The 13,643-nt window shown below is 41.5% G+C and overlaps 1 protein-coding gene across 1 annotated transcript in view; it reads right to left on the reverse strand.

The window, feature by feature from the left end:
• GLI3 (GLI family zinc finger 3) overlaps positions 1 to 13,643 on the reverse strand; it is a 255,390-nt gene that overhangs the window by 184,534 nt on the left and 57,213 nt on the right. The window contains exon 2 of the mRNA XM_066627311.1: positions 7,320 to 7,562. Within this exon, the coding sequence (XP_066483408.1) occupies positions 7,320 to 7,562 (243 nt within the window). The remainder of the gene's footprint in view (positions 1 to 7,319; positions 7,563 to 13,643) is intronic.

Consider the following 13,643-nt stretch of genomic DNA (forward strand, 5'->3'; position numbering starts at 1 on the left):
CCATAGCCAGGGAGACAGACCAGACACAGACTGCACTTGCTCCCGGTGTGGAAGGGATTGTCACTCCCGGATTGGCCTTTTCAGCCACACTAGACACTGTGCCAGAACCACCTTTCAGAGCGCGATACCATAGTCTTTCGAGACTGAAGGTTGCCAATATATATAAGTATTTGCAAGTAAAATAGGCCTTCCTTGGCCCATGTTTGCCTGTCAGTAGCTGGCAAGCATTCAGCACTCTATTGGCCTACATTTGCAAGTGAAGTCAGCCCTGTAGTAGCCAATGGTTGCCTGGTAGTAGCTGATAGGCATTCACCACTCTATAAGGCCTGGGTTTGCAACTGAAAGAGGCCTTTATTGACCCATATTTGCACGGCAGGGGCTGGCAAGCATTCAGTATACTATATGGGGCTACATTTGCAAGTGAAGATAGCCTTCATTGGCCCATGCTTGCCTGGAATTAGCCAGCACACATTTAGCACCCTAAATGGGGACACATTTGTAACTGAAGGCAGCATATTTTGGCCCATGTTAGCTTGGAATAGGCCCTTTAGTGGCCAATGGTTGCCTGACAGTAGCTGGGGAGCACTGAACATGCTATATGGGCCTATGTTTGCAAGTGAAGAAGGCATTTATTGGCCCTTGATTGCCTGGCAGGAACTGGCAAGCTGTCAACACCATCTATGGGGCTACATTTGCAAGTGGTCAGCTTTATTGGCCCATGGTTACTTTATTGGCCCATGGTTGCTTTATTGGCCCATGGTTGTTTCCCCTGGGGGCTGGGGATAAGAATAGGCCCTCAGTTTGGCTGTACTTGTCGTAAGAGGTGACTAAACAGCCACCGGGTAGATGGGACTCGTCAGCCTGGGAAAGCAGCTCATCTGAGAGAAGGAAAACTCTGATCCCAAACCTCCACTGCCTTGGGGATACATCCAGTTATGGAAAAGGCTTCAGGAGTCAACCTCGAGGCAAAATCCGGAGCCGGAGTCCCTGAGGCAGTTCATGGCTGAACACAGTCACATTCTGGCAACTCCTGCGACGCCGCTGGAACCAACCGTATTGGCCTCTGCCTTTCCATTGGACCATTTCAACAACGTGGAGAGGGGGGATTTGCTGCATGGGTAACAGCCTATCCTCCATACCTACTTTACCCAGGCTTCGCGCACTCGAGAGGACACTCTGTTCCAGAACCACCATTCAGAGCGTGACACCATAGTCTTCCGAGACTGAAGGATGCCAACAAGGTTGCTTTGCAGTAGCCTGTAAGCATTAGTACTCTTTATGAGGCTGTGTTGCAAATGAAGTAGGCCTTTATTGGCCAATGTTTGCAAAGCAGCAGCTTGCAGGCATTCAGTACCTTATATGAGGCTACATTTGCAAGTGAAGATGGCCTTTATGGTCCATATTTGCTTGTTGGTAGCTGCTCCCAGAGGCATATAGGCTGCATTTTTTCAGGATTGGGGCAGCTTCAGTTGCAGCTGCATTGGGTTGTTGGCCGAGGAGATTCACAGGATCGGACAGTGGCGGTCGGCTGCCTACAAATACTACATTGGTATTAGTTTGGGTGCCCGTTGCAGGTGTCCCAATTGGGGGTGTCAGCTCCGGCCTTTCCTCCTTGGTTTGGATGCCCATTGTGGGTATCCTAGTTGGGATGGAGTCTCCGGCCTTGAACCCTTGGTTTGGGTGCCCATTGTGGGTGTCCCAATTTAGGGGTGTCGACTCAAGCCTTGCCTGCTTGGCTTGGGTGCCCAGCGAAGGGTGTCCCAATTTGGGCCCATGGCTGCGGCCTGGTCCCAGGTGTTGTTTAGACCTGATTGGTCCTTGTTCTGTTAGCCTGATATTTTGGCAATTGTGTGGAGGCTGTTTGGGCCACTATCCCTAACCCCTTTTGTTGGCTTATGCTTGTTTAGGTGGGTTTCTGAATCCCCTTTTTGTTTTTCAGGTCGCTGCTCGTCGTTCCTCAGAAGAGAGCAGCAGCCTCGAATTTCAGCACCCAGCTCAGTTTTGAAGACATGGCAAGGGTACGGTGGGCTACCAAGAGGATTATTCTCTGGGACCAGCTGCTCCTATTGCTGAGAGAATAATTGGACATCAAGCTGCCTTCCCAGGAAACTAGTGCATCTCGGTGAGAATGACTTGTGCCAGAGGACATCATTGTCCTTGAGGCAGCATGTCCATAGGGATCTCACCCTGATTCAGAACAGGTTGCTGAAGATAGTAATTGTCTGATCGGACATACTTCCCTGGAAGGTTTGGTGGGGCTGTCAGCCCCCCTTGCGGCTGACATCTCCCGGCAGAAGATTAATGCATTTCTGAGGCAGGTTGTGTCTCAGCTCGATGGGACTTTTATTTCTCACCCAGTATTATGTTCTCCTCACTGTCGCTGTTCAGAGGTGATAGAGTATTTTTGTTCATGGCTGGGGCTAATATATTTTTCTTTTGACCTGCAGCAGGGTCTACAGAGCCATTTCAGTTTTTGTGGGGTGGGGGTGGGGGTTAAGCGCTAGGCTAACCCCTCCCTCCATATGACAGGTAGTGTGCTGGTTGGGTAGCCAGGAATGGGGGAGGCGTGCATGCTGAGGTAAGCAAGGTCAAGGGGTGAGCCAGGATTGCTCTGACAACACTTGTCCAGGTTGGTGAGGCTGGCTAGAGAGCCCCCTGGCTGGTTAGGCAAGGGCCAGCTCAAGGTTTAGCCTGTGCGGGTCAGTGCTGGCCAGCTGCCTCGACCCCTTGGGGTTGACTGGGATAGGCTTACCCTGTCTCGGATGGGGTGATGCCTGTTGTCAGGATGTCACGTCCATGGGGTCTTGGGGGAGGTAAACGGCTAATGCCGTTTTCCCCCAAGCTGTTAGTGGCCAGCACACTTTGTGGTTTTTACTAGCTTAATTTTTCCCTGCTGCAGGTTATTTTTATTAATTCAATAAATTACAATCATCCCAAGCCTCTGTCTTGTGTCCTTGGGGAGTGCCTGGGTAAAAGAAATCATCATAGAGGAAAACCCACATGCCTACATGTATACATGAACAGTATTCAAACCCTTCCTCGTAACTGTAACTCCTGGGGTAGACAAGCATTCCAAACACAATTGGCTTAAAAGTTTCTGGGGGGGGGGGGAGGCAATAAAAATATACAGATGTCTGTGTTGGGGGGGGAAAAAAGGAAAATTGTGTTCTCTTTTTTCCTGTGTTACGGGAAGACTACCCACACTTTAAAGTACAAAGTGGGTATATATAGAAGCACGAGCTAGACATCCTGAAAAGGCCGTATTTTCCAACCACAGAGAATGAAGGAATTACATAGCCAGCTACAGTGGAGAAATGAAAGCTTGTCTCTCCATCTGTTCACCAAATCCGGCAACAAATTAAAACCAGAGAAGGGACAACCTCTCTAGCTCATCTTCTAACTATAGCTATAGGAAGACTATAACATTACAGACATAACACAGAATTTATTATTTTTCACATGGACTCAAATAATTATAATTACAATCACAGATTGAGTAAAAGTACATTTTAGGCCCCCTGTAAATGTACCTTCCCTGTTATGCTTGCTGTCTCCTCTGCATAAACTCCAATATTAATACAGATACGTATAAAGATTTATGTACACTAGGTCTGGCTTCCTGGCACATTTACAAACCACACAGGGCTGGGTGTCATTTGCATGCTTTGCAAACACACAGGCAGACCAATCCTAATCTCTGCTAGAACAAGCCAATCAGCTGCCCTGTGCTGTAACCAGCGTGGGGATGGAGGTGACTGTGGCGCAACTTAGGGCAAAGGGATATTTCTCCACTTACCCCAAGTACTGCCTACCACAATGGAGCTACTTGGATCTGCACCAGTTAAATTGCTGTTGCAGATCCAAGCAGTCCAGAGTTAGACTGGGCTACACAGGGTGGGGGTAAGGATCCAGCCTAAGTGCCAGAGGCCAGTCCCACCCCCATCCTGGGCCTGGCCTGCCTACCAGTCCATTATTATTTGCCCACATCCTGCCCCCATACCTGCTCCTCCACCAGTGACTGGTCTGCACTATACCACCAGTGGTACAAGGCCTTCCAGCTTTTGCACTGCCAGTAGCTCTCTGCAGTCCAATGGACCTTGCAGTATGCTTGGGTACTGCAAGGAAAGGAGTGGGCGATTAGTTTCTGATATGCTTATGCTTATAGCTAGGACATTTTCTCGACATATTAAACACTTCTTTTAAATTGGTTCTTCTATTTAGTTCTCAGAGTTCACAACAGCAGGAGCAAATAATCCAGAAGTTGATATATCAGTCACAAGAAATTGTCTTCCTAGTAAACCATTTTAAAAACACAAAATTCATCTAATAATGAAAGCTGATTTTTACTGGATATGGGACACAGTAAAAACAGCTCCTATGAAAGACTCCTAACAACCTAGTGTCCCATTTTTATGTTCTTTACTCACGTGACAAACGCTTTGAGTGCAGCATTCACACAGCAGTGATCTATGGCCCGGAAGGAAACTGCACTGACATACAGTATTAACATTTTACACAACAGGCCAGCACACACATGCATTAAACAAGATGCTGGGCCACATGAAATCCTACACTAAGAAGTGTTTTTATTACACCGAATATCTTATATAACTGGACTGTTGTTTCAAGGTTGCAAAACTGCCAGGGATGACACACTATAGACTAATTGGTGTCTTAAACACATCTGGCAGGCTTGAGGGGAGATACAGGAACAGGTCAAGGAGTCACAGTAGCATTTGTCATGTCTTCAATAAACTTAAAACTTGTTTACGTTTCATTTCTACTTATACAATCACGGTATTGTGCAAGAACTAATGTCCAATTTTGTATTACTGGATACAAAACTTGAGCCAGATATGCTGCATAAGCAAGATTTTTATAAATTGTTACTGTACTTATCTTTCATATATTTAAGATTAACAGAAGTTTATGCTACAAACTGTTAGCTTTAAAATGCCAGGAGACTATTTGCTGTCTTTCCTGCAACCGATTTAACACACCTACTTCTCAGAAAGTTGTATGCTAAGGGTCCAATCCTATCCAACTTTCCAGCACCACTGCTGCTGCCATGCAGCCCTGAGGTAAGGGAACAAATGTTCCCATACCTTGAGAAGGCTTCTGTGACTGCTTCCCCAACATAGCATGCAGTTCACGCCCCATTGGCACAGCTGCACCGGCACTGGAAAATTGGATAGGATTTGACCCTAAAACAAGTAGACTATTCCCAATAAAACAAACAAACAAGGACCAATATTATAGTAACTGTACACTCCCATTGTTTAAACTATACCTGCTTGAGCTCATTCTTTATTAAACTTTGCTATCTCTACGCGTACTTCCTAGGGAATAAATTCCATTTAAGTCAGTGCCATTTCTTTCCAAGTGAAAGTGTTACAATCATGGCATCAGAGGGGGAGATTCAGACTGTGCGTGTCCTTTGGCTGCAACCATGCTCCATTATACGCACAAGGCTGAATGGAATAAATGGAATTTGCATGCAAATAACCAGGCACAGGACAGCAGTTTTTGGCTATGATAATCCAGCCAAGTTATAAACTTATGAGTGAGTAATTGCATTTATGCATTTCGGTTTTCTGATCCTTTGCTTTTCAACAGATTTTTATGATGATCTCCTCACAAAAGGGGAACTTGAAACACATTTGGAGAGGTTCCCTTATGAATAGCTGCAAAGGAGCAAATAGAAAATGTCTAGTGTGTTAATGAATGTGCTGTACATTCACTGTGGATCAGGGCCAGAGTAAACAATGTAAAATCCTTTGCAGCTTCTAAATTTCTCCCTTGAATGCCAATATAAACTAAAGCCCTTCTTACTCAGTCTTCATCTTTGCAACAGCCACAATGAAATTCTGTTTTAAAGAAAGGAAGTTCGGGTAAGACTTAACATTTGTATGTAAGACACACTTTGATCTGCACCCTGATGAGTGAACATTCTCCTTTGCTGCTAACCCAACTAATGAAGGGATAAAATTAGCTTTTATCCCTGGCACTCTCTTTACCAAAAAACATGTACTAATCAGCTGTCCTCACTAATCAGTCATCTGGCTAACGACCTTTTGCCTCAAAATACTAACATTTCTGAACGAAGTGGAAAAAAGAAAGGAAAAAAAGGGGTGAGACACAAGACCCAGACTGGCCTCTCTTCATGGTCTTAAGTTTATCATCTGGTATGAAGGACTAAAAGGTTAAATGGCAAGCACAGACCCTGACTAGAGGATAAATCTATAATCAAAAGGCACAGACTTTGACACCTCAAAATGTGCTTCATTACTACACAACTAAATGATTTTTCTCCCCCACCCTTTTTTAAACTAAAAACAGATGAAAAAAAAATTGCTTTCAACTCCCTCATATTCTTTGCCTGTGGAGAAATCTGTCTGCACATCTGTGTCCAAGCGTCACTTAATTTCTCACTCTTTATTAATGTCTGATCTGGAATTCCAAAGTTTGAAATTTATGTCCTCTAACCATATACTATGGCTTGTACAAAGTTGATGATTGTGCCAGTATATGTGCATTTTAGCTTTTAGTATCGTTAAAAATAACATGCAAATAACACTTTTCTAGTTTTCTAAAAGAATGCATCAACCTTGTTCCTTTTGATAACATTTCTCACCCTCCCCTCCAGCATGCTATTAAATCTATAACAAATAGAATTAACCCCTGCTAATTGGGTAAGAGGCACTTTTTCAAGTGGCTGCTCCTCTTTTTTTAGCAGGGGGAGAGTAACTGGCCCACCTCAGCCCAGCAGTGTCTGTTCTAGTGGCTGTCTGCTGGTATTATTTTGCATCTTTTTAGATTGTGAGTCCTTTTGGGACAGGGAGCCATTTAGTCATTTGATTTTTCTCTGTAAACCGCTTTGAACTTTTAGTTGAAAAGCGGTATATAAATACTGTTAATAATAATAATAATAATAATAATAATAATAATAATAATAATAATAATAAGCAACAGTTAACATATGCTTTCTTTGCAGTGACAGGGGAATGCCTCTTGTTTGAGCTGCATGAGAATCGATGGGAGTTACACTACAGCACAATGTGGCAAAATTCCCATTTATTTCAATGGGCCTCATTAAACAGAAATACCTGGTGGCTGTGTCCTTTTGTTAATTATAATGGCATAGTATAATAGCAAGCTTCTTCCCACCCACACCTGTTTCTAAATCAACAGAGGAAGATTCAAAAGTCACATTATAAACAGGATCCTTTTCAAAACAATGCAAAAATGTAACAGAAGATGACAGCTGGCAGGCCATCCTAATTTTACCTCCAACTTGCATTAAATACTTAAATACTTACGGTAAGAAGGATCCATGTAACCATTCCTGGGGTCCATGGCAAAGACTGTCCCACGGTAAGGTAGGGAAGGTTCAGGAAGATGCGATATAGATCCATGGATCTCCTTCTTAATTAATGAGGCCCTTTCCTCGCTAGATGTTGAAGGCTCTTCACTGATTTTACTGAGGCCTTGCCCGCCCTGCGGCTGCATTGCGATTGCGTTTCTTCTATCTCTGTGATAGGTCTGTCCAGGACTTTCATCCTCTAGGGAAGAAAAAAAAGAAGGGGTTTGGGAGGGGGAAAAGAGAAACTTTTAGCTCATCTGTATCAAATGATCAAAGTTTTTAAGAAGTTTTCTTCGCCATTTAGCATAACATACACTGAAATGCAAGTTTGGAGCAGCAAGTACATGTGTGGTTTTATGAAAGATATCTCTGGATACAACTTGAAGGGAGGGAGAACCTGACCCATTCAGTGCAAGTGACAGTTGTGCAGTAGGTCATAACTATCCCATTCAGTGATGCATTTACCAGTGGAGCCATTAAACAGACAAGAATAAACACAGCCTTGCTATTTTCTTTTCTCTAGGACAAGGAAGCTTAGAAGTTTGGGCTGCTCGACCAGGAGGAAAAAAACAATTTGTTGCAAATCGCAGGAGATGAACACTGCAAACAGAAGCTAAATCAAGCCTAACCACCCACTAGTACTTTGTACTGGCCAGCAGGCTTATTTATTTCCACATACATGCAATGTTGGGGGAAAAAAAGAACAGCTCCTTGTCCTTAAAGGGAGATAATTATTCAGAATTAAGAAATGAAAAGCCCCTGCCCCAATATACTTGGAGCCTGTTGCAGTCACACTGAGCCTATGTGAGGTCACCTACTTTACCATGGGTGTGCAGAAATACAATAGCCAGGCCTAAAATGTTATACAGATGTGGTCACACATATAATGACAAACATAATTTGTCTCAGTCAACAAGTACACAGAACTATACAACATTTTAAACACTAAACTCTAATCTCTACACCCAAATCATTCTACATTCTGCTAGGGCTGCCTTTCAGGAAAGGAAAGGATGTGTGACAGAAGGAAGAGAGCACTTGTCTAGATTTTTAAAAGTTTATATATGTCACTGGAATATGGCTGGTTAGCTTTGTATAAATAGACTAGGATCATTATATATTTTTACAATGTTAAAAAAGTTGTTTTAGTCAGAAGTGAAGTTTTTCTATAAAATATTTGTGTGTGATTCTTTCACCCATTTTTGCCTGGTCCATAGGTGTACACATTTGGTCTCTGTTGTGTATATGCATCTTGGGGTAGAAATGGCTTAATATAAGACATTTAATAGTATGTAAAAATTCAAAATATCTTGAAAATTTTCACTCATCCAAGAAAATTAAGGCCATGAAACTCAGAGGAAAAAACAACAAGACTTGCAAGGGAGATGCTTCCTTTGTTGGCTTGTATGATAAAACTTTGTTTTAAATATCCAGTCCATTTTCTCAGGCTTAATACCAGTCTGTCTTCACATACCCCACAACCACTTCTACAATGAATCAGTGAAATCTATGGTGCTAGAGTACCAAATAAGTATGTCAGTTCTACCCAAACAAATCACAGCAAAAATGGTATGGAACTGGAATACTGAGAGGAGGGGAGAGCAGCTCAAGTTCATTTAGGAAACAGGATATTTGGAATATACATACATTTAAAATGGAGAAATATGTGAATGTGGCATAACTTCCCTCACTCACAACCATTCAAGGTAAGTAAACAGTCTCTCACAGTGCAATTCTACTCCCCTGCCTTTCATTCTTCATCTCATATAAACTTATATGGAATGTCATTAATGCAGGTGGTCAATCATCCTTCATTTCCAAATAACACTGCCCTGACCTATGAAAACATCTTCTGCAAAAGTTGTCATAAAGGTCTTTTGCTGGTTTTATCAAATGTTTCTGAATTTTTCTGTCAAACTCAGGATTTCTACACTCCTCACAAAAGACACACATCTAAGTTGTACTAGAAATGTAATGTATGAATGCAGCCAACAAACATGCTTGTACACTCCTTTGGACTTGTGATTGCCCACATCTTCCTGATATACCACAAACTCACAGATGAAATGCAGTTTGTTTTGTTATAGAAGAGAAAGCTCTCTTTGTTTTCAGAATGCTTCCTGACACTTTAATAAGGCAAGATTAGGCCCGTACACTGTATTAAGATACAGAAAATGTGTGTTTAATTTGTCAGTATTAGAAATGTTAAACTCTTTATATAATAGATATTTTTGCTTGGTTTGCTTAGCAATGTAATTTATTGGTTCATAACATGGCACCAATTTTATCCTACCTGTAAAGCTGTGATCCCAACTCAGAAGTAAATTCTAGCAATAGGATATGCTTCCAAATTAGTCTGTTTAGGATTGGAATGCAAGTTTACTATACTGTACATCAAATATGCCACTGAAGTAGTTAATGACAAGTATCTCAAGTGTTCATCTTTTTTGATCTCCCCAACTCCCCCAAACATACACAAAGTGCTGAGCTAGACTCTAATTACTTCAAGAAGATTTTTATTGATGTGTTCTCTGTGTAAAAACTTAAATCTCTATTATGTTTAAAAAAAACACAAGAAGGGTATCTTTGGCTTTAAGAAAGATATGGAGAGACTACAAGAAGGAAGGAGGAACCTTCTCTCAAATAATGTACTTCCTTTTGATGAAAGTAATACCACTTATTGGAGAAGTACAGGCGGCTATCAGACAAAACTTCCCTCTCTTTTGTGTGCTGTGGCATTTTTGAAATAATGAGGAATTCCAATGGACAAACCATTTGTTAAGAGTTTACTTCATGCCCTGCAACACAGAGTTTCTTTCAAAGGAGGCAGATGAAAAACTTGACAGTATACGCACTTCAGAATACAAATAGCCAAGTGGTTTGAAATCGCTCTCTATACACTGAAAGGAAAAACTTTTCTTGCAATAATTCCCCAGCTCTTATAACCACAGTAAAACCACTTCAGTGAGCCAAAAGGTGAAAGCTGTCTAATCTTGTTCTGTTTCAGCTGAATTGTTCAATAAAATTTAAGAGTCAGTGCAGACAAGCTGCGCCAGGCCAAATTATTGACAGAAACAGACAGTCCACCATGGCAACAAGTGGAGGTCTATAGCAAAAATGTAAGCAAACAAGCCACTTCTCCAGCAACATCTGCCAATTGAGTCTTGCAGCCAAAAATGTGAAACAAACTGTTACTGCTTGCCTGGGCTTAAGCTGTCGCCTTCTCTACCATCAAAGAGACTATTTTGAAACCCTCTTGCCCCTGGCAACAAAAAACAGTTGTAGAAGGCAAAATACCACCTGAAAGTCAATAGGCCAGGTTCATTTATGTTCATTTCATACTAGTTAACCTCACAATTCTTTAGCTTTACTTGAATCTAGTGGAAGAAAAAGAGGATAGAAAGACACATGGATACTAACTTTTGTCATTTCATGTATTTTGTTTCTTGTTTGTAGGTGTAAGTTTAGCCATAGTTCAATTATGGCACATTTCTAATATCAAGAATCATAACTTCCACATTGATGGAGACTTTTAAAAATATAATTGGCAAACTAGTTGCAGAGGAGAATGCTTCTGATCACATACAGAGAACATTTCAAAAAGCCAGGTTAGGGCTTGTATGTTAGATAATCTAGCAGGTGTGAGCATTAGCATGTCTCATTTTACAAAACTTAACTACTGTTGAAGAGATAACTTACTAAAAACCCAAGATGGAAGCAACTACACAGCCTGAACTCCACATTATCCCAAGTAATACAGGAGATGAATTATTCATGTAATTGAGACAACCAAGAATCAGACCATTTGACAAGCAGAGATGCCCATCACCAGAACACTTTGTCTGCCCAAACTCATATTTATCACTCTGAAGTTTGTTTACCTCCATTATAAGGGAAGAAGAATGTACAAAACTGCCATGTTCATGTGCTCAACTTTGTCTCTCTAGTAAACTTTTCTCCCTCTTTGCAAGTCCTGAAGAATTCACTTTAAAAGATTGAGACTTCCTAATTTCCAAAAGTTGCTGATTTTAAAAGTTCAGAAATGTATTTCAAGCTGTTGGAAGTCTAGGGAGAAGCCCCAAACACCATTCAAGCCCTGAACACCAAAGTTCAAATGCTTAGAAAAAGTCAACCAACTAAGCCTTAAAGTTCATAACCATAGCTCCATTAACATAACTGTATCATAAGCAATTAAGGAGGGTATGTTACCAGTGTTTATTTAAAAAAGAAACAGACAAGGTACTTACAACTCAATCCAAAAGACCTTGGCTTGTTCTCTGGAACCTTTCGGCTTGTCTGAAATTCTCTAGCTACTGGTATGTGGGCATTCCTCTCTGAGAGACTCACTTTCTCTCTCTTGTTCTCCCCCCCTTTCCTCCCTTGCTCTCTCTCACTCTGCCTCCCTCCCTCTCTCTCAGAGGCAGCGCTTCTCCCATTAGAGGAATTAAAATTGGTTGGTGCCATGCTAAATTTAACAAGCTCATTAGTATTCTTCCTGTGCGCTTGGTAGTGAACTCTCCCTATTCAAGCCGCTCTCTCAAGCTGAGGGGTCAGGCGGCTAATCATTAAATCAAACTAATGTCACCCTATCACAATCGGCCCTAAGAGAAGGAGGGTTTATTATTTCAGTTTATGCTAAATAAAAGGTTTTACAAACGGTCTTCAAGCAAGGTCAACAGCATCTTCAATTACAAGGCAAACTTAACAAGAGTTGCTATAAACCAAAGTGCTCGGTATTGACTTAAGCGCAAGCTCTGCTCCGCAGATTGCCACCGGCAGGCTTGTACAGGAATGCATATTGTAAATTTCTTCTTCTTCTTTTAAAGAAAGGGTAATCTTTTCTTTTGCCAGAATTGGTGACTTGCATAGAGACTGCTCATTCACCTCTCCCCAACCAGCTAGCTGCTCAGCTCAATTCACCCCACACAAAGGCTGAAGACCAGACCTCAATGGACCAAGCGAAACATGTTCAAAACTAGGCTCTCTATTGTGACTGAATTTCTTAACATCTTTTCAAAAAGCAGAGAATGCCTTGAGGCTAAAGGAAGAAACAGGCTAATGGTGAATTGGGAATACTGAGCAAATTTCAGAGCCCTTTCCTCCTAGCTTTTGAGGTTGAAAGCAAGCTCTATCCTTTCAAGTTTCAAAGTCCTTTTTCCTCCCGCAGTGTCACAGAAGGATTTGAAAAGAAGGTAATTGTGCTCACAGTCTTCCTGATCAGAGCTTACGTCCTATTTCTGGTATTTCGGAATACTTCTCGCAATAATGGTGCATATAGCTCAATCCCTTAACCGGCCTGGACTCGGCAATTGCTCATTAAATGAACAATTGTGAGTATAAAATGCCTTTTATGTTCAAGGTTTGGATATAAGATAAGCATTCTAGTACTCTAAATTTGGTTTACTAAGGAAACTCACCATCATTAAATTACCAAACTGAAGGGTAGCAGTCTCTTTCAGCAAAGTACTACTTATGGTTGATGTGCCCCACCCCCAAGAATTTAATGGTAAAGTGCTTAATAGAATAGGTAACTAATAAGGAAGAAATGACCTACATCTATGAAAAGGTTTACATTTTGGAGACCTGGTACTTCACATTTGAATGACTTAAGCCATGCCATAATCACTGCATGCATGCGTGCTACCCACCCTTTCATGTACCTCGAGCGCTCGCTTTTGGCCGTTCATCCAACCCCCTGCAACATTTATCTTTACAGGTATAGGTTACAAAATAGCCTATACCTGTAGCTTCTCTGAGCAGGCACTATAGTGATCAGTGCCCATGTCTTAGGCACACTCATTTGGAATTAAGTTCACTAAGAAGTTGAATCAATGAAGCTTACTTTCCAAGTAAACATGCACAGGATTGGCTTTAAAGTTTAGTTTATTGTGAAGAGGAAAGTTTCTAGTGAGCTTCTTCGTTCTAAACAAATGAATGTTTACCTTTCGCATTTTCAGAACATAGACACAGGAAGGCATTCATAAACTAGATTCCCAACTCTTCATGAGCATATAAATCAAAATTATCACAGGAGGTTAGATAGTTCTATGTTCACTTTCTTTATATGTAGTGCTTGAGCATTGTACAAACATTTAGCGCTGTACTTCTAGTCTCTACTATCTGACCCAACAATATTAAAATGTACAGACATTTTCTTTGTAATGGATTTTCGACTTATCAGTAATTTCTCGTCTTACGTTTTTCCCCATTCTTTGGCTTGCAAACACACAATGCCTTCACTATCTTTCATTTTCATACCTTTATAAGGGGGGAGGGAATT

This window comes from Tiliqua scincoides, chromosome 5 (genome assembly GCF_035046505.1).
Source record: "Tiliqua scincoides isolate rTilSci1 chromosome 5, rTilSci1.hap2, whole genome shotgun sequence".
In the NCBI taxonomy this organism is placed as follows: domain Eukaryota; kingdom Metazoa; phylum Chordata; class Lepidosauria; order Squamata; family Scincidae; genus Tiliqua; species Tiliqua scincoides.